The 26,978-nt window shown below is 44.0% G+C and overlaps 1 protein-coding gene across 1 annotated transcript in view; it reads left to right on the top strand.

Annotated features, from left to right (window-relative positions):
* LOC137192242 (titin-like) overlaps window positions 1-26,978 on the top strand; it is a 79,240-nt gene that overhangs the window by 874 nt on the left and 51,388 nt on the right. The window contains exons 3-39 of the mRNA XM_067602775.1: window positions 164-463; window positions 1,259-1,573; window positions 2,707-2,927; window positions 3,835-3,985; window positions 4,100-4,381; window positions 4,473-4,775; window positions 5,910-6,215; window positions 6,341-6,622; window positions 7,169-7,356; window positions 8,650-8,761; window positions 8,890-9,028; window positions 9,641-9,804; window positions 9,893-10,044; window positions 10,305-10,461; window positions 10,668-10,949; window positions 11,095-11,394; window positions 11,762-12,055; window positions 12,386-14,390; window positions 14,744-15,431; window positions 15,544-15,808; window positions 16,006-16,332; window positions 16,451-16,735; window positions 16,847-17,146; window positions 17,396-17,698; window positions 17,846-18,121; window positions 18,423-18,722; window positions 18,917-19,219; window positions 19,439-19,738; window positions 19,827-20,114; window positions 20,210-20,512; window positions 21,034-21,336; window positions 21,466-21,771; window positions 23,104-23,391; window positions 23,623-23,913; window positions 24,863-25,150; window positions 25,292-25,879; window positions 26,854-26,958. Coding sequence (XP_067458876.1) covers window positions 164-463; window positions 1,259-1,573; window positions 2,707-2,927; window positions 3,835-3,985; window positions 4,100-4,381; window positions 4,473-4,775; window positions 5,910-6,215; window positions 6,341-6,622; window positions 7,169-7,356; window positions 8,650-8,761; window positions 8,890-9,028; window positions 9,641-9,804; window positions 9,893-10,044; window positions 10,305-10,461; window positions 10,668-10,949; window positions 11,095-11,394; window positions 11,762-12,055; window positions 12,386-14,390; window positions 14,744-15,431; window positions 15,544-15,808; window positions 16,006-16,332; window positions 16,451-16,735; window positions 16,847-17,146; window positions 17,396-17,698; window positions 17,846-18,121; window positions 18,423-18,722; window positions 18,917-19,219; window positions 19,439-19,738; window positions 19,827-20,114; window positions 20,210-20,512; window positions 21,034-21,336; window positions 21,466-21,771; window positions 23,104-23,391; window positions 23,623-23,913; window positions 24,863-25,150; window positions 25,292-25,879; window positions 26,854-26,958 — 12,060 coding nt within the window. The remainder of the gene's footprint in view (window positions 1-163; window positions 464-1,258; window positions 1,574-2,706; window positions 2,928-3,834; window positions 3,986-4,099; window positions 4,382-4,472; window positions 4,776-5,909; window positions 6,216-6,340; window positions 6,623-7,168; window positions 7,357-8,649; window positions 8,762-8,889; window positions 9,029-9,640; window positions 9,805-9,892; window positions 10,045-10,304; window positions 10,462-10,667; window positions 10,950-11,094; window positions 11,395-11,761; window positions 12,056-12,385; window positions 14,391-14,743; window positions 15,432-15,543; window positions 15,809-16,005; window positions 16,333-16,450; window positions 16,736-16,846; window positions 17,147-17,395; window positions 17,699-17,845; window positions 18,122-18,422; window positions 18,723-18,916; window positions 19,220-19,438; window positions 19,739-19,826; window positions 20,115-20,209; window positions 20,513-21,033; window positions 21,337-21,465; window positions 21,772-23,103; window positions 23,392-23,622; window positions 23,914-24,862; window positions 25,151-25,291; window positions 25,880-26,853; window positions 26,959-26,978) is intronic.

Here is a 26,978-nt window from a genome sequence, read left to right as displayed (position 1 = left end):
ACACAAACCTTAAGTTATAACGAGACAAATGTAAAGAAAATGTCATTTTAGCACTAATTGGTCAGTCACCAGAGAATTAAATAATGACTGGTTTGATAATAAGTCAGTGGTTGAAGATCCTACATTAATGCTGTGTGAACATTTTCACTGTTGCCTCCTGCAGGACCTCCTGGCCCACCCATCGGACCAGTCAAATTCACAGAGGTGTTTGCAGAGAGGATCGGCCTGGCCTGGGACCCACCCACAGACAATGGCGGCTCCAAGATCACCAACTATGTTATTGAGAAGCGTGAAGAAAACAGGAAGTCTTGGGTCCACGTCTCCAATGACCCCAAAGAATGCTCCTATGTGGTGACCCGGCTGACGGAGAACCACGAGTATGAGTTCAGAATCATGGCCCAGAACAAGTTTGGAGTCGGGCCGCCTCTGGTCAGCGAGCCGGAGAAGGCCAGAAACCTCTTCAGTGAGTTCAGATCAGTCTGTGTGGAAACCTCCTGAACTGTCAGTTTCATCCTTAAGTAGCTTTGCAGTTCACAAAAAAATGCTCAAAGTTTTTGTTTGTACCAACACTTTATCAATACTACAGTATATAATCCTTATAATGAAAGAAGGAGCATGCGGTTAACTGAAAAATACATTATTTCTTTATAACCGTACAGCTGAGATTGACAAATACTCAAAACATAAGTATAGTCTCTTCATGTCTTGGGTCAGTGAGCTCTTTCTAATCTTTGTGTCGCCATTATGTTTGTCATCACTTTGCTCTTCTGACCAGTAGGTGGCGATGTAGTGTAACAGCTGAAAGTATCCACTTCCAAGAGATTTTTTTTTCCATCATTACTTCCAGTTTCCTCTTCTCTAAATGTTTTCATATGTCCAAATTAGTTTTGTTTTCATGGAATTTGTAATATAAAGACCATTATTACTTCATCTCTGTCTGAGTATTAATGCAGAATAATGATGAGGATTCCCCATCACAGCTTAAAAACACTCATGCCATCCAGCCAATCAGAAAACAGGATTCTTTAAAAACCTACTTAAAAATGTACTTTTATTTAATTTATCTTGATTAACAAAGTGTTGTCATTTCAGGAAGTAGCATGTGATGTTTATCTTTTTATAGTTCATTAATATAATTATCAGTATAGTACATTAAACCGAGGCTGAGTGCAGTTCAACAACCAAAAGCCTTCAGAGATCAATACTTCCTGCCTCCTATATCTGATGTATTGATGATCGATGTCCTTTCCCCATGCAGCTGTCCCGGGTCAGTGTGAGAAGCCCACAGTGACGGACGTCTGTCTGGAGTCCATGACTGTCAACTGGGAGGAGCCCAAGTACGACGGCGGCTCCTCCGTCACCGGCTACATCATTGAGAAGAAGGAGACTACCAGCAAACGCTGGATCCGAGTGAACCGAGACCCGATCCGAGCGCTGCCGCTGGGCAACTACTGGGACGTCACCGGCCTGCTGGAGGGCGCCATGTACCAGTTCAGAGTCATCGCTGTCAATGCCGCCGGCTGTGGCCTGCCCAGCCCGCCCTCCGACCCTGTGCTCTGCAGAGACCCCATCGGTAAGAGAGACACACTGAGATGTGCTTTCAGTTTGTCGCCAATCATTTTAACTCAAGATTACAAAAGTCAAGATGTTCATTGTCACGCCGGTTGTACAAGTACACTCGTGTGAAATTCTTTCACTAGGATGCGCTATTACAGAAACAGTAAATAAATATATATAAGGCATATAAATATGAGGACAGGGATATATTATCCATGCAGTCCATGCTGGTGCAGCTGCTGTACCAGCTGGTAAAGCAGCCTGTCAGCAGGCTCTCTGTGGCTCAGCAGAAGAAGGGACAGGAGTGGTGTGGCTAGCCCATGTCATGTCCTTGTGGATGTTAACTTCCAGATATTTGAAATAGTCCACCCTCTCCACCACTCTGCCGTTGACAGAGACTGGGGGGGGTGAGTGCGCATAACAATAACAAAATTTATGCTACTGTTAGCAGGCTAGCAAACATTAACCATAAGAATATACATGTGTATGAACATAGATACACATATGCACCAAAAACAAAACCAAAATAAATGAAGTGAATGGACAGAGACACCTGTTGCCCACTACAACTCAAACACTGGACAAATGCAACGCAATAAAAAAAAAAAAAAAAAAAGTAAATAAACAAATAAGGAAACTCTGGCAGATGCACAATAATTACTTGAATGTAACCTTTTTTTTTTACTTGAAGCGTCTATAATCTATATTTCTGTAACTCCACAGTCTGATCTGTCAGTGTGTAATGTGTTACTCGTAGTGATGAACCTACAGAGAATTATCAGTGACTCTGCAGCTCCTCTCGGCTTTACGGAGCTTTATAGTGAGTTTCAGCTCATTGTTTATCTGTCCGACTGCAACTTTACTGTTTTGGTTCACTCTCAGTGCTCTCATAGCGTTGTTTTGGGCCGCAGCAAGCAGCTGTTTTCAGAGAAAGCTGTAAAAAGCCACTGTACACTACCTAGGATCATCTCATCATCTGTATCCCGGTCTGGCATTAGCATCATCATCAGTGTTATCTATAAACTGTGGTCTGGAGGCTCAGATCTGCTTCAATTCACTGTTCAGCCAAAACATTTTATTGTCTTCATTATATTGTCATGATACTTGATTTATTTACCTGTGTGTGTTTGTGTGTGTGTGTGTGTGCAGCGCCTCCTGGTCCACCCACTCCAAAGGTGACAGACTGGACAAAGTCGACAGTGGAGCTGGAGTGGATCCCTCCTGTGATAGACGGAGGGTCAAAGGTCACCGGCTACATTGTGGAATTCAAGGAAGTGAACAAGGAGGAGGAGGAGAAGAAAGCTCAGAGGAAGCTCCTGTTGAGCGACGAGGAGGAGAAGGAGCCCGAGAGCGACGAGAGCTGGGAGAAGGTAAAACAACAAACAACTGATGAGGCTGATGTCATCAGGTCTAGATGTAGAGCTGTGAAGTGGGAGGAGATATTTCAGGCGCCGCTGGCTTCACAAGTAAAAATCTTGTTCATGTTTGATTCTTTCTCCTCTATAGTTTGAATCAACATGAAACTCTCATGGTTGAAACATCAGAGCAAAAGATGAACAACTGTCAGAAGATATCTGGTTCTCTGATAGGTTGACGCTATGGACGTAAAGATTGTGGGGTAAAGGTTAACTACGACTCCCAAGGTGCATTTCAGGAACAAACAGCCAGTCACTGAGTGTAAAATTCGGTGATGGGCGCCACTGACGGCGGGCAGACGCTAAAGAGAAAGCTGATTTTATGATCTGCACGATTCTTGTTATCAAAGAACCAGATATTTTCTAACACAGTTGTTCATCTTTTGTCCTGATGATTCAACCAGGTGAGTTTCCAGTCGACACAGTTGTTTAACATTAACATCTGTAAGTCAATTTATGACAAACCTGCATCCGTCTCATTCATGCTTGACCATTTTTGTGGCACAAGAAGATGTTTCCATTATAATCCCGCCTACAAAGCTGTGATTGGTCAATTGTTTCTCCATCCACAGAAACAGCCATTAATGAGCACAATATGTAAATAAAATCTTTGTTTGTTGACACAACAGATTTTTTTTTCTCCTTTGAGAGATTCCAAAAAAAAAACATAAAAACAAAACTTCTCATTTAGAAACAGTTACACAGTTTGTCCATCAGGGAGCACTGTCCTGCTCAGTGCGTATCTGAGAAAGATTATGTTATGCGTTCATAAAAAAAAAAAGACTATTTGTTAAAATATTGGCGTTGGCCACTAAAATCCAGTTTTGCTCAAGCTGTCCTGATGTTCCTCTTCACTCTCCAGGCGAAGGACACAGAGATCAGAGGAACTAAGTTTGTAGTGGCTGAACTGAAGGAAGGCGGTCTGTACCGCTTCAGAGTCCGAGCTGTGAATGCCGCCGGCGTCGGCGAGCCAGGACTTGTGTCTGAGCTGATCGAGGTCAAAGACAGAACAAGTAAGCTTCTGATCCACCTATGAAGTGTGAGGAATTTGATTTAATCTGTCAGCACTGCAGGAAGTGCTTTCTAATGATAAGAACATTTTTTTTAATTGTCACCTTCTCCTTCAGTTCCTCCTGAGATGGACCTGGATGCCTCGGTGAAGGAGAGGATCGTGATTCACGCTGGTGGCACCATCCGCATCATTGCCTACGTTTCCGGTAAGCCCGCCCCAGAGATCTCCTGGTGCCGAGACGACGGCGATGTACCCAAGGAGGCCGTGGTGGAAACAACGGGCATTTCCAACTCTCTGGTCATCAAGAACTGCAGACGCCAGCACCAGGGCATCTACACCCTGAGAGCCAAGAACGAGGGCGGAGAGAGGAAGAAGGCCGTCATCGTGGAGGTTCTGGGTGAGTCAACGTAACCACAACGATCTTCTAAAAATATGAGCAGTGAAACAATAAAACATTATTTCTGACTGTCCATTGCTTGTTCCTCCAGATGTCCCTGGACCAGTCGGTCTCCCCTTCGCCGGCGAGAACCTGACCACCGACTCCTGCAAGCTTACCTGGTACTCCCCCGAAGATGACGGCGGCTCCGCCGTAACCAACTACATCATCGAGAAGAGGGAGTCGGACCGCATGGGCTGGACCTCAGTGTCCTATACGGTGACGAGGAACAATGCTGTGGTGCAGGGCCTCATCGACGGCAAGGGATACTTCTTCAGGATCGCAGCAGAGAACATCATCGGCATGGGACCCTTCATCGAGACAGACAAGATGGTGATGATCAAGGACCCCATCTGTAAGTCTCCATCTGTCGTACATTCAGGAAACAGACATTTACAGCGCTGTGGAAGATATTTGATATTTCAGTAACACTTTATTTTACAGGTCCATCATTTCTGAATAATTTCCTCGCCATTCCCAAGAAGTTTTTGCTTCTTATAGGGAAAAAATGGTCACAGTTTTGCTTGTTAAACTGGACTGCTGTGTTCTCACTCTGGACTATGCATTCTGAATTAAATGTACCAGTTCTGAAGTTAGTTGTCTCTATTTTCCCTATAATTATTACTGGATTACAGAGTGATTTTCAGGAAGTATGTTGTAAATTTTGCGGAGGTTACGGACCCGTAAAATAAAGCATTGCAGATATTTCTTATCTGCAGTTCAGATATCATTTTTAACAATCCATGAAATGTCTTAAAATGTCAGGCATCAGATCAAATTGTCCAAAATTTTAATTTACAAGGTCTTGGGTTCTTTCAAAGCAGCTGATTTGATGTGTTTTATTTTTTTGTCAGAATTAGTTGATTTCTTCAGAAGCAGAATTAGCAGTTGGACAGAGTTTTTAAAAAGTCCTACCATTGCCTCTATTAATACATCCTGAATTTTAGGAGTGTCAAATGCACTAATTTGGTATTAACTATAGAGATAAATAAAGATAAAGTTCTGTTTTATTTCATTACAAAGACTTGTTGATTTTCTGATTAATTTCCTTCAACTTTTCCATTTAAAGTAAATATCAATTAATCATCATTTATTATTGGAAACTTTATTTCTCATATATGTTGGGATTGTATTCTTGCCTGTAGACAAATTTCACATTTTTGAGTGTTGAACTGAACTGCTGTGCTCTGGCTGAAAGACTCTCCAGGCCAAGCAGCAAGTAACTGAATACAGTCACATTTATTTCCCTTATAATTAGTAAAAACATTTATTTGATTTGTTTTCCATCATTTTCATATTAATTCACAAAGCCAGACTGTAACCAAAAACAGAAACTAAAGCAAGATTTGATTGTTAAACTTTTTTCTGTATCGTGAGAAATTCGTCTTAATTAGAGTTTAGATCACAAGAAGATCCTGAAAAACAAATCAACCTGATGTAAAGGAAAAAAAACAAAAGTGACACAGCTCATTATTTTTGTCTCTTCCAGCCGTCCCGGAGCGTCCAGAGGACCTGATTGTCACTGCTGTCACCAAGGACTCCCTCTCCGTCGCCTGGAAGCCACCCAAGTACGACGGCGGCACCGAGGTCACAGAGTATGTCCTGGAGTCCCGCATGATTGGTCGGGACAACTTCACACGTGTGGGTGCAGACAACAAGCTGATGGACAGGAAGTTCACACTGAGCGGGTTGAAGGAAGGCTCAAGTCACGAGTTCAGAGTCTCTGCCGTCAACCAGGTGGGACAGGGCAAACCGTCCTTCATCACCAAACCCGTCCAGTGCAAAGACGAGCTTGGTGAGTGACACAACAAGACAACAAACTCTTTTCAGTTTTAAAACATCACATACCATGTGTGAAAAATGAGTAAAACAGGGAATACAAAAAAAAACTTCTTGAATTTGTTTGCCATGCCCCCCTAGAACCACCCACTGTGGAGCTGGACTGCAGGGAAAAGATGATGGTGAAGGTGGGAGACGCCTGCACGCTGTCAGGATGCTACAGCGGCAAACCTGCCCCGACTATCACCTGGATGAAGAACGACGAGGAGCTGAAGGCGGACGAGGAGATCAGCCTCCACAGCACCGCCCGCCACCTCAGCCTAAACATCAGCAAGGCCAAGAGAGAACACAGCGGCCGCTACAGCGTCAGCGTGGAGAACGCCGCTGGCACTCGCACAGGAATCTGCACCATCACCGTGGTCGGTGAGTCACCACAGAAACTCAAATGGATTCACATGCAGAGTTTAAAATCTGCTCTGAAGAACTTTTTTTTTTTAATTTGGTGTTAAACTGAGGGCATAATTTCCACTTGAAAATTCAGCTTTAACGTGCGCTCACAGCAACTTAAAGATGACTGTTTTTGCCCCTCGTGCCTACCTGTTTGTCACATAAAAATTAATATTGTTTAATCTGTACTTTTACTTTGTATTATGTAGTAAATATCCTCATAAAAATAACTGAACATCAGGCAAAGATAAGGCAGTAAAGGACAGTCATGTAGAGATGCAAATACAACATTATCTATCTAAATATCACAGCTCTTATTGTTACTACTCTTAATTATGGAAAGCACAATAACCAATGTCAATCTAATTTGTGAATTGCTATTATATATATTATATTACTTTACTTAATTGCGCCCCTCCAATTCTGAAACCAAACCTATGCCCTTAAAAGACAAAAAATAGCAAAACAAATATAAGAAAACTGATGTGGAGAATGACCTGTGTGAATTATTCCTCCTGCCAGATCGTCCTCAGCCTCCACAGGGCCCTGTGGTGTTCAACGAGGTCTACAGAAACCACATGGTGATCTCCTGGAGCCCCCCTCTGGACGACGGAGGCTGTGCCATCTCCAACTACGTTGTGGAAAAGAGAGACACCAACAGAGACTTGTGGATGCCTGTCACCTCATCCTGCACCAGGACCACCTGCAAGGTGGGCAGTTCAGCACTGAAATGCTCAGAGAGAAAATTTTTAGGGAAATTCACAAGTGATGTGACACCAGATAGTTTAAAGTAGAGAAAGTGGAAAAAAGTTTGCTCCAAGGTGAGCAGACTCACACTCCTCAGGCTTCACAACATAAGACTCAAGGGGACAATGGGCTATAGACTGCCCCTAACAATTCAAGATACATTGATTACATCAATGACAAAATAATGAGGAATGGATTGGCAATTACAGGACAAAAATAAAGAAAAAGGATTGAGGAAAGAAAAAAAAATAGTTTTAATTACATTTTTTTCATTCCAGCTATCCAGAAAATAATAATTTAGAAATAACCCCCCAAAAAATCTAGGGACTCAATAACTGTAAATATTCACATATTTCATGTTCCAGAGCTCATTCTAAGTATAAACATTGATGGACAGTGGTATATGTTTGTGTAATGACATATTCTCATTTGAACAGACAATAAGGCTAAATTGACTACAGTGACTGATTCTGTTCTTAATGATTTAACATGATTATGGTTATGTATCCATACTACTACACTACTACTCAATACTATTGCAGATACGCTACCTGAGTTTTCAAAAACTATACTTTTTTTGATACCTTGTTATAAAAAGTCGGGGTCACATTTCACATGTCTATGAGTTGTTAACAGCTCCACCAAATAGTGATTTTTCCCTCTAAACTTCTCACATGCTTTCATTTCAATAAATGTTCAAATGATCCAATATTTCAGCAAAAATCAAAGATTAGAGAAAAAGTCCAAAAACTGAAAACAGATTTGTGTATCAGAACTTTGTTTTTTCTTCTTTCCTCTCCCATTAATCATCTCACAACCCCTCAGATTTATCTGCTGACCCTTTGGAGGGGCCCGACCCCTAGGTTGGGAACCACTGGACTAAACTAGCTAACTGTATATAAAGTAGTGTAAACTAGCTCCACCTCCAGCAGCTACAACAGTAACATGCTGCTCTAACACTGATGCTTCACTATTAATAATCTAATGATGTCATATATAATAATATATCAGTCAGAGGGACCAAACCACTACTTTTACTGCAATACTTTAACTACATCAAGCTCAGAATACTTATGTACTTTTACTGTAGTAGGATTTTTCATGCAGGACTTTTTACTTGTAATGGAGTATTTTTACATTTCTGTATTGGTACTTTTACTGAAGTAAAGGATCTGAGTACTTCTTCAACCACTGTCAGCGATAAACATGATAGTAACTCTTCATTATTGACATCCTCCACTTGTTTTTTGCTTCAGGTGCCTAAACTGATTGAAGGTCGTGAGTACATCATCAGGATCATGGCTCAGAACATCTATGGCATCAGCGACCCCCTGCTGTCTTCCGAGACCAAGGCCAGAGACATCTTCAGTAAGTCCTGACAAACACATTGACAAAGCTACATCAAGAAACATTCAGAGATATTCATTATCTACTGTATGTATTGAGTTTAAAGTTGCAGCGTCTGATCAGTGTGACTGTGTTTGTTTCCATCACAGAGGTGCCCGATGCTCCCAAACAACCCACAGTTAAGGAAGTTTACCACGACTCCGCCCTCATCAGCTGGGAGCCACCCGCAGATGGAGGAAAGCCAATCACAGGCTACATCGTGGAGAGGAAGGAGACCATGGCCCACAGGTAGACAAACACACACACAAAGACACAGGTAGTTTGGAGGGTGAAGTTCTGGTCACAGCATGGCCTAAAGGATTGTTGGTTTATAAAAGAACAAACACTAACTCAGAAAAGTTCTACAACACATCAGAAAGTTGTTTTCAATCAAGGGCTGCCATAAACAATTATTTTTATTACCAATTGAACTGTTGATAATTTTTTTGATCAATCAATTGATTGTTTGATTTATGAAATGTCAGAAAATGTGTAAAATGTATATAATATTTCTCCATAGCCCAAGATGAAATCATCAGATGTTTTGTGTTGTCCAACCACCAGTCCACAACCAAAGACATTAAATTATTAATGCAGAGAAAAAAAGTGAATCTTAACATTGGAGGAGATGAAAACAGAGAATGTTTGACATTTTTGCTTGATGAATGACTTAAATGATTAATCAACAAATTGATTTATTGACTAAAGTCTCCGTCTTGAGATAACAAACTCAATCAATCACGGCTGTTTTCAGCTTACATAGAAGACAGCGGTGACCAACTCTGTAAAAAAGTGGAACAGTAATGTTGTCTAATTATAAAGACATGTTTGTCAGTGGCTAACAGATGTTCCTGCTTCTAGGTGGGTTCGCTGCAACACAGATAGAATCTTCCCGAAGGTGGAATACATGGTGACGGATCTGTTGAAGGGCTGTGAGTATGAGTTCAGAGTCAGAGCTGAGAATGTGGTTGGAGCTGGAGACCCAAGCCCACCATCAAAACCCGTCTTCGCCAAAGATCCCATCGGTAGGTTCAGCTCATAAAACACTTCTTTACTTCACCACAATTGCTCCATCAGCTTGGTACATTAATCCCTCCTTGTCCTGTGCTACAGTGAAACCTGGTCCTCCAGTGAACCTGCAGGCCATTGACCACACTAAGGAGTCAGTGACTCTTTCCTGGAAACCGCCTACTGACACCGGCAGAGGAAAGATCTTCGGATACCTGCTTGAGTATCAGAAGGCTGGAGAGGAGGAGTGGATCAAGGTAAGGTGGTCGTCCATATTTCATCTGGGTCACTTTGAAAGAAGGTTGCTTATAGTTCTGACTTTTACTGGACAACTTTCCACTTGTACAAAAGAAATATCAAAATCTAAAGGGATTTCCTTGACATTTTCCTGCGCACATTTCTGCTCCTCAAAGGATATGTGCTGTTGATGTGAATAGCCCTATGACCTTTCTACCACCTTTGTAATCTGCTCTAAGTTAAATATGATATTGACTTTCTGTCCTGCTGCTGTCCTCAGGTGAACCAGACTCCAGACTCCTGCCAGGAGACCAAGTTCAAGGTGATTAACCTGGATGAAGGTGCTCTCTACCGCTTCAGAGTTATGGCTGTCAACGCTGCCGGAGAGTCCGACCCAGCTAATCTGAAGGAACCAATCAGAGTGCAGGACAGACTTGGTGAGTCACTCACTCATTACTAAAATAAAGCTGTACAAGGGGTGACATTCATCAGCCAACTACATCAAAAAGTTATTGTTATTGTTTTGTGCGCTAAGTGCTATATACACAAAATGCAACATTACAGAATTAACATACACAGATTCTCACTACTTAACCTCTTATTGTTTCTCGTGTTCCTCTTCTTCACCCTGCCACCCCCTCAGAGCCCCCAGAGTTGATTCTGGATGCCGGAATGACCCGGGAGGTGAAGGCCATGGCTGGCACCCACATCACTTTGATGGCCACCATCAAGGGCATGCCCTTCCCCACCGTCATATGGAAGAAGAACGATGCCGAGGTACCAACCAGGGCCGACATTGAGACCAAACAGGACAGCACCAAGCTGGAGATGAGGTTCTGCAACCGCGGTGACTGTGGAGACTACACACTAACTGTGGAAAACCCGGCTGGATCAAAGACTGTCACCTGCACCGTGTTGGTCCTGGGTAAGGATGGCACAAACAGATTTTAGTTTTGAAAACATCAGTGTGATTATCTATTAATCAGTCTTCTCTGTGATGGATTCAAAACATTTTGTAAACTTTATCTTGTATGTGCTCCTCATGAAAAGTCATCATGTGTTTTCCTCAGACAAACCTGGTCCTATTCAGCACCTGCGAGTGTCTGATGTGAGGAGTGACTCTGCCTACCTGTCCTGGAAAGACCCAGAAGACAATGGCGGTGTTCGCATTACTAACTTCGTGGTGGAGAAGAAAGACACAGCGTCCACTCAGTGGGTCCCCGTCTGCTCCACATCCAAGAAACGCAGCATGATGCTGAAGCACCTGATGGAGGGCACGTCCTACGTGTTCAGAGTCGCTGCTGAGAACCAGTACGGCCGCAGCGAATATGTTGAGACACCAAAGGCCATCAAGGCCATGAACCCACTCTGTGAGTAACAGCACAGTAAACACTTAAACAGCCAATTTAGTGTGCTTGTACTGAGAGTAGATCTTAGAATGTTTTAACAACTAGAAACAGAAAACAAAAAAATACTCAAATTCATCACTCACAGGATAAACCTCTTATATTTATCATTTCATTGTAAATGGGGTCCCACAACAGAACAAAATCAACATTTTAGTACAAATGACTAAGTAAAAGTTTTTCTGCCAGCGTTTTCCATAGACTGCCTTTCTCAAACCATTTATTACTCAAAAACCAAACATATTGAGAATCATCCTCCTTAGTGACTATGGTAAGTGGGTGAATACTTCTCTGACAAAACCTTAATGTCTTTTGCTTTCCATCCTTCCAGTCCCTCCTGGTCCTCCCAAAGACCTGCACCATGTTGACGTGGATAAAACTGAGGTGTGGTTGGTCTGGAACTGGCCTGACCGCGATGGAGGAAGTGAGATCACAGGCTTCCTGGTCGAGTATCAGGAAGAGGGAGAAAAGGAATGGGATGAATGGAAGACCGTCAGCATCCCGGAGAGTCATGTGACCGGCCTGGAGGAAGGAAAGACTTACCGCTTCAGAGTGAAGGCTGAGAATGCCATCGGTCTTAGCAGACCCGACACCACTGTGCCTATCCTTTGCCAGGAGAAACTGGGTAAGATACAGAGACCAAACCCCAACACATTTCTTGTCCTCTTTCATAGGAATCTTAACTGGAGTGGTAAATTATAATTTGAAAACTATTCATGTTTATTTTCATTTGGAATTAGAGATGCAATGCTTTCTGTATCATCAGCATTGGTACTTTGGAATTGGTACTTGACATCAGCCTATCAACTTAATGTTGTTTGTGCTCAAAGCAAAGTAGTGTTTTTGGCGTACCTCTGATGGAATACTTTTGATCAGTTAACATTGGTTATTTCAATGTTTTTTAAACATAATGTGTAGTAGCAGGGAGTAACCACTTGAGTCTGCATGTTCACAGTGCCTCCGATTGTCGAGGTTGATGTTAAGCTCACCGAGGGCATCATCGTTAAGGCCGGCACCACCATCAGGCTGCCAGCTATCATGAGAGGAATCCCTGTTCCCACCGCAAAGTGGTCTATTGAAGGAGAGGAGATCACGAGCCAAGGCAACATCAAGATTGACACCGACAATTACTCCACTGTGCTCAACATCAACGATTGCACAAGGAACCACACTGGCACCTACCTGCTCACTGTCTCAAACCCAGCCGGTACTAAGACAGTGGCCTTAAATGTCACTGTCTTGGATGTGCCTGCTGCTCCTATAGGACCCGTCAACATCCTGGAGGTCACTCCTGACTCCATGATGATCGAGTGGCGTCCTCCCAAGGATGATGGCGGCAGCCCCGTCACCAGCTACATTGTGGAGAAGAGAGAGTCCAACAAGGAAACTTGGGGAGGCGTGAGCGCTGGCAGCCTGGCCACCAACCTCAACATAACCCGACTGCAGAAGGGAGTGGAGTATGTGGTTCGCATTCGTGCTGAGAACAAGATGGGTATTGGTGCTCCTCTGGAGAGCAAGCCCACTGTTGCTGAGCACACTTTCATGCCACCAAGCCCGCCTGGTAAACCACAGCCCTATGATATCTCAGAGGATGCTGTTACAGTGGGATGGACCATGCCCCTTGCTGATGGTGGCAGCCAGATCACTGGCTACCTCATTGAGCGCAGACACCATAAAGGAAAGTGGATCCGTGTGAACAAGACGCCCTGCAAGGACCTGAAGTACAGAGTTCTGGGGCTGTTTGAGGGCAATGAGTATGAGTTCAGAGTGTTCGCTGAGAATATTGCTGGTTACAGTGGCCCTTCTCCCATCTCTGACCCCTGCAAGCCCTGCAGGCCCATCACCGTCCCCAGCCCCCCTGTCAACCCCAAAGTTAAAGATTACAGCAAGACCACCGCTGACCTGGTGTGGACCAAACCCAACAAAGATGGAGGCAGCCCCATTCTGGGGTACACTGTGGAAATGAAGAAAGCTGATTCTGAAGAGTGGAAGAAAGTCAACCTGGATGACTTCATCAAGCGGTGCGCTTACACGGTGAAGGGCCTGGAGGAGGGTGTGACCTACAGGTTCAGAGTCTATGCCACAAACATGATCGGAGATGGAGAGCCCAGAGAAATCCCAGAGTCAATCACTGCTCAGGACATCCTTATCCCTCCAGAGATCGAGATGGATGCCAAATGCCGTGAGCGTCTCACTGTGCGCGTCGGTCACAACATCAACATCATTGGCTTCATCAAGGCCCGTCCTGACGCTGAGGTGCTTTGGTTGAAAGAAGAGACGGTTCTGGAGAACAACAAGCGTGTCACTATCATCCAGAACTTCCCTATGGTCCACCTGAAGATCAAGGAAGCCACTAGAGCTGACCATGGCAAATACACCTTGAAAGCTTCAAACGAGGGGGGCGAGGCTTCCTGCACCATCACGGTCAACGTGCTGGACAGACCCAGCCACTGCCAGAATCTCCACATGACCTATGTTACCAAGAACTCATGCATGGTCAACTGGGAGGCCCCTGAAGACAATGGCGGCTCTGAGATCACCAACTATATTGTGGAGTGCCGCGAGCCCAGCATTAGCATGTGGTCTATGATCTCATCCCATTGTACTAATCGCATGATCAAGGCCAAACTGATGGAGGGTCATGAGTACCTGTTCCGTGTCTGTGCTGAGAACAAGATGGGACCTGGGCCCACTGTGGAGACAAAGACTCCTCTGCTGGCCATTGACCCCATCGAGAAGCCAGGTGAGCCTGAGAACTTCAGGGCCACAGACATTGGCAAGAACCACGTCAATCTGAGATGGAGGAAGCCTGACTATGACGGAGGCAGCCCCAACCTCTCCTACAACCTGGAGTGCAAAGCCAAAGATGCTGAGGAGTGGCAGAAACTCAACACTGACACCCTGACCAACACCTTTTTCCTGGCTGACAAGTGTGTCGAGAACCAGATGTACACCTTCAGGTAGGTTACGGCATTCTTATTTTTAATGTTCATTCTGTTTTCCAGGGTTTTTCCTTTATCAGAGAGGGTCTTTGTTGGTACCCCAGGTTTGCATTTAGCACAATGTGAAATGACTCAAATAGCAAGTAGGGCTGTGTTACGGTTAGATGTTAAATCTGAACTTGACAGTGTTCTTCATAACACACAGAAGACGACATAACTGACAAAAACTAAACCATGGTTGTTGTGCAGTTTGAAACAAAGACAGTTTTACATACAAAACATTACTTAGAAATATTACTTGAAAACTTGAAAAAATGTTATTGTCCTATGTAACATAAATAAGTTTCTAATAATAAATCTTAATTATCCAGGGTGCAGACTGTCAATGAAGGAGGGGAGAGTGCTTGGGTGAAACTTGCCGATATTTTGGTGAGGGAGGAAATCCAGAAGCCTGTCATCGACCTGAAGCTGTCTGGAACTCTGACAGTAAAGGCTGGAGAGTCAGTCAGGATAGAGGCTGGCCTGAGAGGAAAGCCCCAGCCTGAGGTCAAGTGGAAGAAAGACAAGGCAGTTGGAGATAACCCCAGAATCAGCTACGAGACTGGCTCTGACTACTCCAAGTTCCTCCTGACCAAGTCCAAACGCAGTGACACCGGAAAGTATATTATCACTGCCACCAACTCTGCTGGCACATTTACAGCATACGCCAATGTCAACGTCTTGGACGTCCCCGGCCCAGTGAGGAACCTCAGGATCACTGGCATTGGAGCTGACAAGTGCAGAGTGGTGTGGGATATTCCAGAGGATGAAGGAGGCTGCGAGGTGGACAGCTACATTGTGGAAAAATGTGAGACCAGGAGGATGGTCTGGTCCACATACTCTGCCTCTGTGGTCACACCGTACTGCAACGTCACTCGTCTGGTGGAGTCCAATGAGTATATCTTCAGAGTGAGGGCAGAGAACAAGATGGGAACTGGCCCCGCCATGGAGAGCAAGCCTGTTACTGTCAAGACTCAGTTCAACAAACCTGGACCCCCTGAGGCACCTGAGGTCACAAAGGTAAGGACTCACTGTTTTATTTATTTTCATAAATTTGGATTATGCAAAAATATTAGAGCTGGTATGATCCTAGTTATAAAAACATTCACTTATTCAAAATTTTGTCATGCAGGTGAGTAAAGATGAGATGACGGTGGTCTGGGCTCCTCCTGAGAACGATGGAGGGAAGTCAATCACTGGCTACATCCTGGAGAGAAAAGAGAAGAGGGCAGTTCGCTGGGTGCCATGCACCAAGAGCGCCATCTCAGAGAGACGCATGAAAGTCACCAACCTGATCCCCAACCACGAGTATCAGTTCAGAGTGAAGGCCGAGAATGAGGTCGGCCTGGGAGAGCCCAGCAAACCCTGCAGACCCGTCGCAGCCAAAGATCCCATTGGTGAGTTTAGAGTTGCTGTCACAGCTGAGTTTACATCCTCAAATACTTTCTTCAGACCTGTGCTCAGGCCAGAGAACATGTAAACCACAGGAAGCTTAACATTTCATTGATAGAACTGAAGGCGTTAACCCTCACCCCTGTGTTCTCTGGTGTTTAAGTATTTTCACTGAACTCTGTTTTATTGTCCTTTCCTGCAGAGCCACCTGGCCCCCCTGCGGGCCTGAAGGTAGGCGACAGCACCAAGACCTCCATCACTCTGTCCTGGTCTAAACCTGTGTATGATGGCGGTGCCCCTATCATCGGCTACAGCCTGGACATGAGGCTAAAGAGTGAGGCGGACCCTGAGAAGCCCACAGAGGGCTGGAAAAGGATTGACACCCACGGCCCGCTGGTCCTCACAGAGTTCACCATCGGTCAGCTGGACGAGAAGTTGGAGTACGAGTTCAAGGTCTCTGCCCAAAACCAGGTGGGCTGGGGACGTCATGCCTACCTGAAGGAGGCCGTGTCCCCCAAGGAGATCCTGGGTAAGAATGAAGGTTTACTGAAACCGTGTCCAAATAAATGGATGTACCTTGTACGTGATAAATGTCAATAACATTCAGTCGTTTAATGATCTCAACATTAATGTTTCCATGGCAACAGAGGCTCCAGAGATTGACCTAGATGCCAGTTTGAGGAAAGGCCTGGCCGTCAGGGCTGGCTGTCCAATTAGGCTCTTTGCCGTCATCAGAGGAAGGCCCGCCCCCAAGGTGACCTGGAAGCGTTTGGGTGTGGACAACGTGATCCGCCGAGGTCACGTGGACCAGGTTGACACCATGTCCTTCCTGGTCATCCCAGAGAGCACCAGAGAAGATTCTGGAAAATACTCGCTGACTCTGTCTAATTCTGCCGGGGAGAAGGCCGTGTTTGTCCGTGTCAAAGTCCTCGGTGAGGAACAAAGAATGATATCAAAATTGTTTATACAGAACTTTTCTTTTAAAAATGCTTAATTAGGATGGAAATCAAACAATTTGTTATTCTCAAATTCATTCCCTGTAGATACTCCTGGTCCTGTTGGTGGCCTGGAGGCTACTGACGTCACCAAGACAACAGCTCAGCTGTCCTGGTTGCCACCAGAGAATGATGGCGGCAGCCCTATCCTCAACTACATCGTGGAGAAACGTGAGGTGGACAGGAAAACCTGGACCAAGTGCACAGAGGACCTGAAGAAGACCAGCTTCAAGGTGACCAACATGACGCCTGGTATCGAGTACTACTTCAGAGTCATGGCCTGCAACAAGTACGGCATTGGAGTTCCTCAGGACTCACCCAAGTCCTACCTGGCTGTCGATCCCATCAGTGAGTGTCAGCAAGGATTTTATCAACAAAGTTTAGCATGGCAGGGGATTTACAAAATATCTCATTAGTGGAAGTATAAACCCATCAGTGAAGGTGTTTGGTTCTACTTTAACATGTCACTCAGGCTTCAAAGTCTTTTTGTATATCATTACATTTAAAGGGAATTTAAAAATGAACACTGTCATCTCCTTGTATTTCTCTGCTTCTTCTTGTGTTTCCTTTCTAACACCTGCTTTGTGTGGTGCTCAGGTGAGCCAGACCCTCCAAAGAAGATGGACGTGTTGGAAATAACCAAGAACAGTGCCACTCTGGGCTGGCTGAAGCCACTCAGAGATGGAGGAGCCAAGATCAATGGTTATGTGGTGGACTACCAGGAGGAAGACGCACCAGAGGACAAGTGGACACCTTATTCTGTGGTGAAAGACCTGACTATTGTCGTGGTCGGTCTGAAGGAAGGAAAGAAGTACAGGTTCAGAGTAGCAGCCAGGAACTCAGCAGGAGTCAGCCTGGCCCGAGAGGCAGAGGGAGTGTTTGAGGTCAAAGAGCAGCTCAGTGAGTAGACCAGCTTAAAAATCTACCTCAATTTATAATTAACTTAAGACTGATTACTGACTGAAATATTTAACTTTATATTCCCACATGCATAGAAACGGTAAGAGTAAAATCAAGTAACTCTTTTATTCTTTTTCTTCCTTCCAGTGGCTCCTAAGATTATCATGCCTGACATTGTGACAGTCAGAGCTGGATCCAAGATGGTGGTCGAGGCCATTGTGGCGGGTAAACCTGCTCCATTCTGCAAGTGGAAGCAGGGCAACGAGGATGTGCTGACCTCTGATCGTCTGTCTGTTGTCAAGACGCTGACGACCTGCACACTCATCGTAAAGAATGTGACAAGAGCAGACAGTGGCTACTATAGCTTGTCAGCCGAGAACAGCACCGCCAAGATCAACCAGATCCTCAGAGTCATCGTCATGGGTTGGTTTGAATGACAGACACTGTAAAACCTGCTGGTTCTAAACTAAAAAGAGCTCAGTAGATTATTCTGTTTACAGCAATTGCAGATAGTATTTACAATAGTATTTTAAAATACAAATTTTACTCAGGACCTTTTCATTTTAACAATAATTTCCCATATAGAACTGCACTGTTAAGACAGCCTGGACAGATGAATATGGAGGAACAACCCACTACCTGCCTATACAACTAATGTGAATGATAAACAAATTATTTATTGGTTGTGTACAAGATCAGCAATTCATCCTCTTTGTCTCTGTAGACATCCCTGGACCCCCTGAAGCTCCTCTGGAGATCACTGAGCAGGACATCGATGCCTGCACGCTGCTCTGGAACTCTCCACAGGAGGATGGTGGCAGCAACATCACCAACTACATTGTGGAGAAGTGTGATGTCAGCCAGGGCGACTGGATCACTGTGTCCTCATCCTGCACCAAGACCAGCTTCAGAATGACCAAACTGACAACTGGCAAGGAGTACGGCTTCCGAGTCCGTGCCGAGAACAGGTTTGGCATCTCTGCGCCCATCTACTCTGAGAAGATGATTGCCAGATATCCATTTGGTGAGTCTGAACTTTACACTTTTAACTTACTGCTTTACTGTTAAAGTTCTAAGAATACTTAAGCCCTCAATATGTTGTTTTGTACTGTAAAATACTTTCATATTGTGGCTGTAATGAACAGGTTCAGAAGCAGGACTTTAGACTCTATCATTCTAAATGAACCTGTGGACTGACTGTTTTTGTTTTCCATCTAGATCCTCCCAGCGAGCCCAGAAACCTGCAAATTAACAAGATCAACAAAGACTTTGTCATCCTGTCGTGGGAGTGTCCCAGCATCGATGGTGGCAGCCCCATCACTGGATACTGCATTGAGAAGAAGGAGAGGAACAGCCTGCTGTGGGTCAAAGCCAACGAGTCAGTAATCAGAGCCACCCAGTACACCTGCACTGGCCTGATTGAGGGCTTGGAGTACACCTTCAGGGTGTCGGCCCTCAACTTGGCCGGACAAGGCAAACCTTGCAAACAGACCGACATCATCACCGCCAGGACTGCTGTCGGTATGAAAACATTCTTCAGCTGATAATTGAATAACCATCTCACAATTTCAAAATGGTGTATTTGTTTTGGAAAGTTAAAAAAATAAATGCATGGGAAATTTAATTATCAGGCCAGTGACACCAACCAGGTTCACACTCTTGTACACTCAACCTCAACCTCATTCTTCTTTGTTCAGATGCCATGACTGAGTTTTCAAACCTTTGTTTCTTTCCATCCAGACCCACCAGGTAAACCTGAGCCCATGGATGTGACCAAACACTCTGTGTCATTGGTATGGAGCCGACCCAAGCATGATGGTGGCAGCAAGCTGATTGGCTATTACATGGAGTACGCAAAGCTTCCGGAGGAGAAGTGGAAGCGCTGCAACGCCAACTGCATGAACATCCAGACAGAAAGTTATGTGGTGACTGGCCTGGAAGAGGGGCAGCAGTATCAATTTAGAGTTATCGCCAAGACCGCTGTTAACATCAGCCTTCCATCCGAGTTGTCCGACCCGATTCCTGTCATTGCTGAGAATGGTACGATTCCACACACCAAGGAGCACTGTAACTGAGATTAAATGATTGATAAATAATCTTGATTATTTTGTCTCCTCTACCTTTGCAGTTCCTCCTCGTGTGGAGCTGGGCATCAACATGAAGAACCTGATTGTGTTGAAAGCTGGAGAAAATGTCTTCCTTGATGCTGAGGTGTTTGGGAAGCCCCTGCCCAAGGTGAGCTGGAAGAGAGACGGAGCACCTCTGGTCCTTGCGGAGGGAATGAAGATGACCCAAAAGAAACACATCCACATACTGGAGCTCTATGCCGTCACCAGGAAGGAATCTGGAGACTATTCTATCACTGCTGAGAACATCAACGGTAGCAAGTATGCTACTATCAAGGTCAAGGTTCTTGGTAAGTTAGTTGTACTATTATTTTATTGTTTTATTTGTTTCTCATCATTTTTCTTGTACAAATAAACAAACTATCTCCCTCTGTGTCCCCTGCAGACAAACCAGGCCCTCCAGCCTCAGTGAAAACTGCTAAGGTGTTTGCTGACCGTGTTAAGCTGCGGTGGGAACCTCCACTGGCAGATGGCGGCTCTGAGATCACCAACTACATCATCGAGAAGCGTGAGACCAGCAGGGCCAACTGGGCGCAGGTCACCTCTAACATTCATGGACACATCACTGACTGCTCAGTGGAGAAACTCATCGAGGGACACGAGTACCAGTTCAGAGTGAGCGCTGAGAACCAGTATGGTGTGGGAGACCCCGTCATGACTGACCCTGTCATGGTCAAGAACCCGTACGGTATGTTCAGAGTACTACACTAAGCATCTTAAGCTGCAGTTCCTTTAATTGTCACTAAGTATGAATTCTCAAAAACTCAGATTGTACTGTATTTAAAAATTCACAGATACTGCGGGAAAACATAGTTTTCCACAATAACTAATGACTACTTCAACTTTTTCAAACTTAAAATCATGTTATAGGTTGTTCATTGTTGGAAAAAATTTAAATGAAAAAAATAGTTGATGTATATTATAGTTGATGTGTTCGCTGTCTTAAATCAATAAAATGGAAAACAATTAGATTTGATTGATTATCAATCTCCAGTTTTCACTCTAGTATGAGCATTTACCATTTACGATGTGATATGGCCAAAGTGTTAATCATTCATCAATCCTGGTTTTAGTCATTTAAGTTAACCTTCCTAACTCACCATGTTTTTCAATATTTGATATATGTTTTGCCCCTTCATGAGATATGATATAATCAAACTCTGACCTTATCATTGTGGGAGATCATTATGACGTTGTCTTGTCCCTCAGACGTCCCCGGTCCCTGTGAGCCGCCTGTCATCACCAACATAACCAAGGACTCCATGACAGTCAGCTGGAAGGCGCCAGCCAATGATGGCAGGGCCACCATCCTTGGCTACATGTTGGAGAAACGCGAAGCCACTGAGCTGACCTGGGCTAAAGTCAACCGCCGGCCGGTCATCGACAGGACCCTCAAGGCTGCTCAGCTAACTGAGGGCTCAGAGTATGAGTTCAGAGTCATTGCCATGAACAAGGCCGGGCTGGGTAAACCCAGTGACGCATCCAACGCTGCGCTGGCTGTCGACCCAGTCTGTGAGTACCTGCTTTAAATTACACACGCAAAAGTGGAAGGACAAACTTAAAATGCTTCAGACAGGACTGCAACTAACAAAACTAACTAACAAAAATAATAACATCTATGTCAACGTGATTCTTCTCCAGATCCTCCCGGCCCACCTGCCTTCCCCAAGGTGGTGGACTCCACCAAGAGCTCCATAAGCCTTAGCTGGACCAAACCGGCATACGACGGTGGATGTGAAATCATTGGCTACCTGGTGGAGTATAAGCTAGCCGATGGAGAGAACTGGACCAAGTGCAATGTCCCCAAGAAACTCCAGGCCACCAAGTTCCTGGTGACTGGTCTGATGGACAACACTGAGTACCAGTTCAGAGTCACCGCTGTCAACAAGATTGGCTACAGTGACCCCAGTGAGGTCCCTGGAAACCACATGCCCAAGGACATCCTCAGTATGTTCCTCTACTGTTTATTATACCACTTCATTTAGTAAATAACCTCACATGAAGTCACGTGAATCAAGAATTTTACCTTTTAACACTACTGAGTGACTCAGTGCAGTACAAACATAATATGGATGGACATCACCAGATCATTGATGGAATCATTATTAATCTTAGGCTGGAAATCTACTTGCTTTTTAATCATGCGTTTGTGTTAGACAACTGGATGTGTCGTTATTGTAAATTGTTCACATACACGCCTATGTACTTTGCATGTTACTGGAGGATTCCACTAGAGGGCACAACTAAGGAGAACTAAGGATATATTTAGAAATTCTGGATTTGCGTGATGTAAAATCCACCAAAATACGCAAAACGCAGTTGGTTACAATCTGCATCCAATTAAATAACTCTAATGTTTTTTCAAAGAAGTAAAATTAAAAATGTACTTTTTTTGATTTAAATGTAGCTCACAGGGGCGGCTCAAAAGGTAGAAGAAGTTGTTTATTAATCGGAAAATCAGCGGTTCAATCCCCGGTCAGCATGTCAAAGTGTCCATGGGCAATATACTGAGCCCCAAATTGCTCCTGAAGGAGCACGTCAGTGTGTGAGTGTGTGTGAATGAACGTTAGAACTCCTGATGAGCAGGTTGGCATCTTGTATGGCAGCATCTGCCATCAGTGTATGAATGTGTGTGTGAATGGGTGAATGTTTGCATATAGTGGAAAGTGCCATGGTGGTCGGAAGACTAGAAAGGAACTATATAAATGCAGCCTATTTAACATGTTAGTTTCTGTAAAAGGCCACATTATCATGACGAAACATCTGTAGAATTGAATGCCTATTCATGAGAAATCGAAAAAGAAAATTGCTGACTCTTGATGTATGGTAGCTGACAATTTAACTGGCTTAGCTCGCTAAAAAACATTAGTCAGACAACATGCTAGGAAAATACACAAGGTGGAGCATCTTCCTCATGCTCTATTGTAAAAGTCCAAATTGTAACAGTGATAAAGTGTTCTGAGGTGAAATGGTAGTGGAAAACAAATGGACCTGGTGGAAGGAACAGCATTTAGCATCTTGGAAATATTTGGTATTAGGTCAATGATTGTTTACTTATATCATGAAACTTTATCACTTAACAAAACAGCAAACATTTATTCACAGTATTGACCATTCTTAGTAAACTTGATTAATTTATGCTAGCTGTGTGCTAGCTATGGTAGCTTCTATGGTAACTTAAAAATGACACTGAATTGGTCATAGAAATTAAAATCCTCCTGTCAAAATTGACAAAGAAATAGCTATCCCTAATGAGTGATCCCTCTGTGTCTCCTTCAGTCGCTCCTGAAGCTGAGCTGGACGCCGACCTGAGAAAGGCGTTGGTTCTTAGAGTGGGTGTCACCATGAGGGTCTATGTTCCCCTGAGAGGACGCCCGGCGCCTAAAGTGACATGGACCAAGGTGGACGCCAACCTATCGGAGAGGCAGGGTGTGCTGATCAAGACGTCAGAGTGGGACACGCTGCTGATGGTTGAAGATGTTAACAGATATGATGCTGGCAAATACGTCTTGTCGCTCGAGAACAGCAGTGGCTCCAAGAGCTACACCATTGTTGTCAAGGTCCTTGGTAAGACTGTCTGTCAAAGACTGACAAGAACTTTCAGAAATATTGTATGAGAATATGTAAAATAGTATACAAAATCAGCTCAAGTTGGAAATTTTAAACTTTTTCACCCACAAGAAATTCCCACAATCATGAAAACATATTTGTATTCCCATCATGTGTGTCTGACTGTGACCTATTTTGTATTTCAGTTTAGTTAACAGATGCTTTGAACAATAATGCTTCTCTCCCCAGATTCTCCTGGACCGCCTACAAACCTGATTGTCAAGGAGACCTCCAGAAACCATGCCTTCATCACCTGGGATGCCCCACTGATTGACGGTGGAGGCCCAGTCAAGAACTACATTGTGGAGAAGCGTCTGGCCGAGAGGAAGGCATGGACATGTGTGTCGGCAGCATGTCTGAAGCCGTCATTCAGGATCACTAACCTGGAGGCAGGACAAGCCTACTGCTTCAGAGTGCTGGCTGAAAACGCCTACGGCATCGGAGAGGGCTGTGAGACCCCTGGCAGCATCCGGGCCTCAGGTAGCTACATTATACTTGCAGAAATAATTTTATAATATAAACCAGAATCATCATCCAGGTTTATATTAACTTTGATGATGAAAGGGCTAACAACAGCTGATTGTTGTTTTGTGAATTAGAATAGACCCTTTTTTGTACAGCAGAGTATTTTAGAATAGAGTACAGTAGAGAGTATGAAGGGCATTATTTTCGAGTAGTTATTAGACTAGTAGTACTTTTATAATTTAGTGGTTAAATAAATCTCAGGCCAGAGTGTGATGTTATCAGGTGTACCCTCAGGTTGCTCATTGTTGAGTGATATTTAATTCAGACCTTGCATATTCTGCAGATTACTATATCTTTATTTGTTATTTTTCCATTTATTGATGGAAGTCCAAAAACTTTTCACACAGCGCTTCTTAAGTTATCAGGAGTGGTGATCTCCGTAGGTGCATCTGCATTGCTTTCTGCCATTTCTGATATTGTGAGGTTATGTTAACACGTTGAACATGAGATTGTGATTCAGAAAACGTTATTTTCAAGCATTTCATTTTCACATGCAGGTAGATCAAGGCAAGAAGGGAGAGATTCACTAGCGTTAGCCAACACATTTATATAAAGAAATATACATTTGAATAGTAATTTTGGCATTTGATTATTATAAATTTTTTTACTATTCCATTTATATTCAAATCCCAAGATTCGTTCCAACAACCCTAGCAGCTACTTCTCTGACTGCAACTGAACCAAAAAATAAAAAGGCAAACAAAACTGAAAACAGAGCTGGACCTAAGAGTAATGCTCCAGATTGGTGACCAAGACATGCCAAAGTCAGGAAAAAGCTACAAGAATAACACAAATCTGAGACAAAAGAAAACCCATCATGAGTCCTACAGTCTCGTCTATATTTAACACATCTGGTTTAATACAAACCACATGCTCAGTTTTGACCCACTCTTTCCCTCTTCAGAACAACCTGGTCCCGTGATGGACTTCAAAGCTAAGAAGATCACCAAGGACTCGATCACCCTGGGCTGGAAGAAGCCCGTCGGTGATGGCATCAGTCACGTCAGCGCCTACATCCTAGAGCAGAGTGAAGGCGAGGAGAAGTGGAAACAGATCATGAAGGGCAAGAATACCTCACACACTGTCAGCGAGCTCACCGAGGGCAAGGAGTACTTGTTCAGAGTCAAGGCACTCAACGAGTCTGGAGAGGGACCACCTACCGACCTTGCCGTTGTTGCCAAGGACCAGTTTGGTAAAAAAATACTGTCAGATTCCCATGTAGCTTAATCACTAATGTTGCTAGTTATAACTGCTTTTTTGCTAAAAAATGAAATGTATTATTTGTGTTGTATTTCCATCTATTTTCTGACGTGCCATTTCCTTCTGACTTCAGTGCTGCCTGACTGCAACTTGAGCAGCCTGCATGATGGTTGCTATGTGGTGAAGGAGGGCAGTACCACACGTATCAACATCCCCATCAGTGGTGTACCCTACCCCACTGCCACATGGAAGAAGGGTGATGTAGCCCTGGGAGACACCGGTCGGATGTGCGTGGAGGCGTCTCAGGGCATCACCACCCTGCTGATCAGGGACTGCCAGAGAGGAGACGCTGAAACCTACACCATCAATGTCAGAAACAGCGCTGGCTCCAAGGACTGCAAGTTCCAGCTCAAGGTGGTAGGCAAACCGGGCATCTGCACCGGACCTATCAAGTTTGACGAGATCACTGCAGACGGCATCACCCTGGAATGGGAGCCACCCAAAGATGATGGCGGTGCAGAGGTGTCCAACTACATTGTAGAAAAGAGGAGGACGACAGACAACAAGTGGGCCACAGTGGCTTCAGCAATTCAGAAGACCACCATGAGGGTGATCCGCCTCCACGATGGAGTGGAGTACATCTTCAGAGTATTCGCTGAGAACAAGTATGGGGTTGGAGAGTATCTGAGGTCAGATCCGGTCATCGCCCAGCATCCATTCAGTGAGTATCACCCTCCTAATTAATGTTAGTTCAAAAGCAATCACGTCTTTTATAGTCTCTTGTTAGTCTGTGTTTACTACTTTCACTTCACTGTTTCAGAAACAGTGGTACGCTCAAAATCTAAAATGTTAATGTTGTGAAGTCCATTACTGAGCCCTAAACATTTCTTAAAGATCCTCTGTATTAAGATCCCTATGTATTGAGAAATACTCTGTTTGGAACAATAATGCCTGATAAAAAAAGTATAACTACCATGTTAAAATCTTTAGAGAGGCATCTAAAAATATGCATATATATATATATCATCTCAGAAGTTTAACTACTGGACACAAGATGTCTTCTACTTCACTGCAAAGTCTGTTCTCAGTGTATACGCACTGGAGGCTTCAAGTTTCTACGCCAGACTTGTGTAAATTGCATATTGGTTCACAATTGGCTTCTAAACTAGTTGTAATGTCACAAATCATACTCATCGGCTCGCCCCCTAAAATCAGATTTTCAATGGGCAGAAACTTTCCACTTTCAGCTGATGAATGTGAAAACAGCCTTGTTTTGTCAAACTCTGGACATACATCATGCTGCACAATGAAGCCCAAACATTCAATCTGTTGAGGGGGACTTTATATCAATTCTCAAAAGTCAGTTAATAAGGTGAAATTATTTTACCTGCTCCCAAAAGAACATTTTTCAATAGTTTTCCAGACATTTTCCAGATTCTAGTGTAGTAGTCTTATTTTAAGATACTAATGGTCGTTTCTAGAATATTTCTAGTGAAATCATCTTTGTTTTGGCTATTTTTCCCCCAAAATTGAATACATAAGATTATTTTTATTCGTGAAGATGACATAAACATTGATCAGGCACTTTCAGACATGTAAAGATTTTATCCCCTTGACTCACTCTTGTGTGTTGCATCTGTTTATTACATTCTTTCCTAATCCCTCCATCACTCTGTCATTCTCTGCTGCCTCCAGATGTGCCTGGGGCACCTGCTCCTCCAGAGATTGCGAGCATCCGCCACGAGTCAGCCATCCTGACCTGGGCTGATCCAAAGGATACTGGTGGCTCCACAATTACTGGTAACTGATTGTGATGGATA

Source organism: Thunnus thynnus, chromosome 11 (genome assembly GCF_963924715.1).
Source record: "Thunnus thynnus chromosome 11, fThuThy2.1, whole genome shotgun sequence".
Lineage (NCBI taxonomy): Eukaryota > Metazoa > Chordata > Actinopteri > Scombriformes > Scombridae > Thunnus > Thunnus thynnus.
Note: the sequence above shows the minus strand (reverse complement) of the source record. Positions and strands in the feature narration are given on the sequence as shown.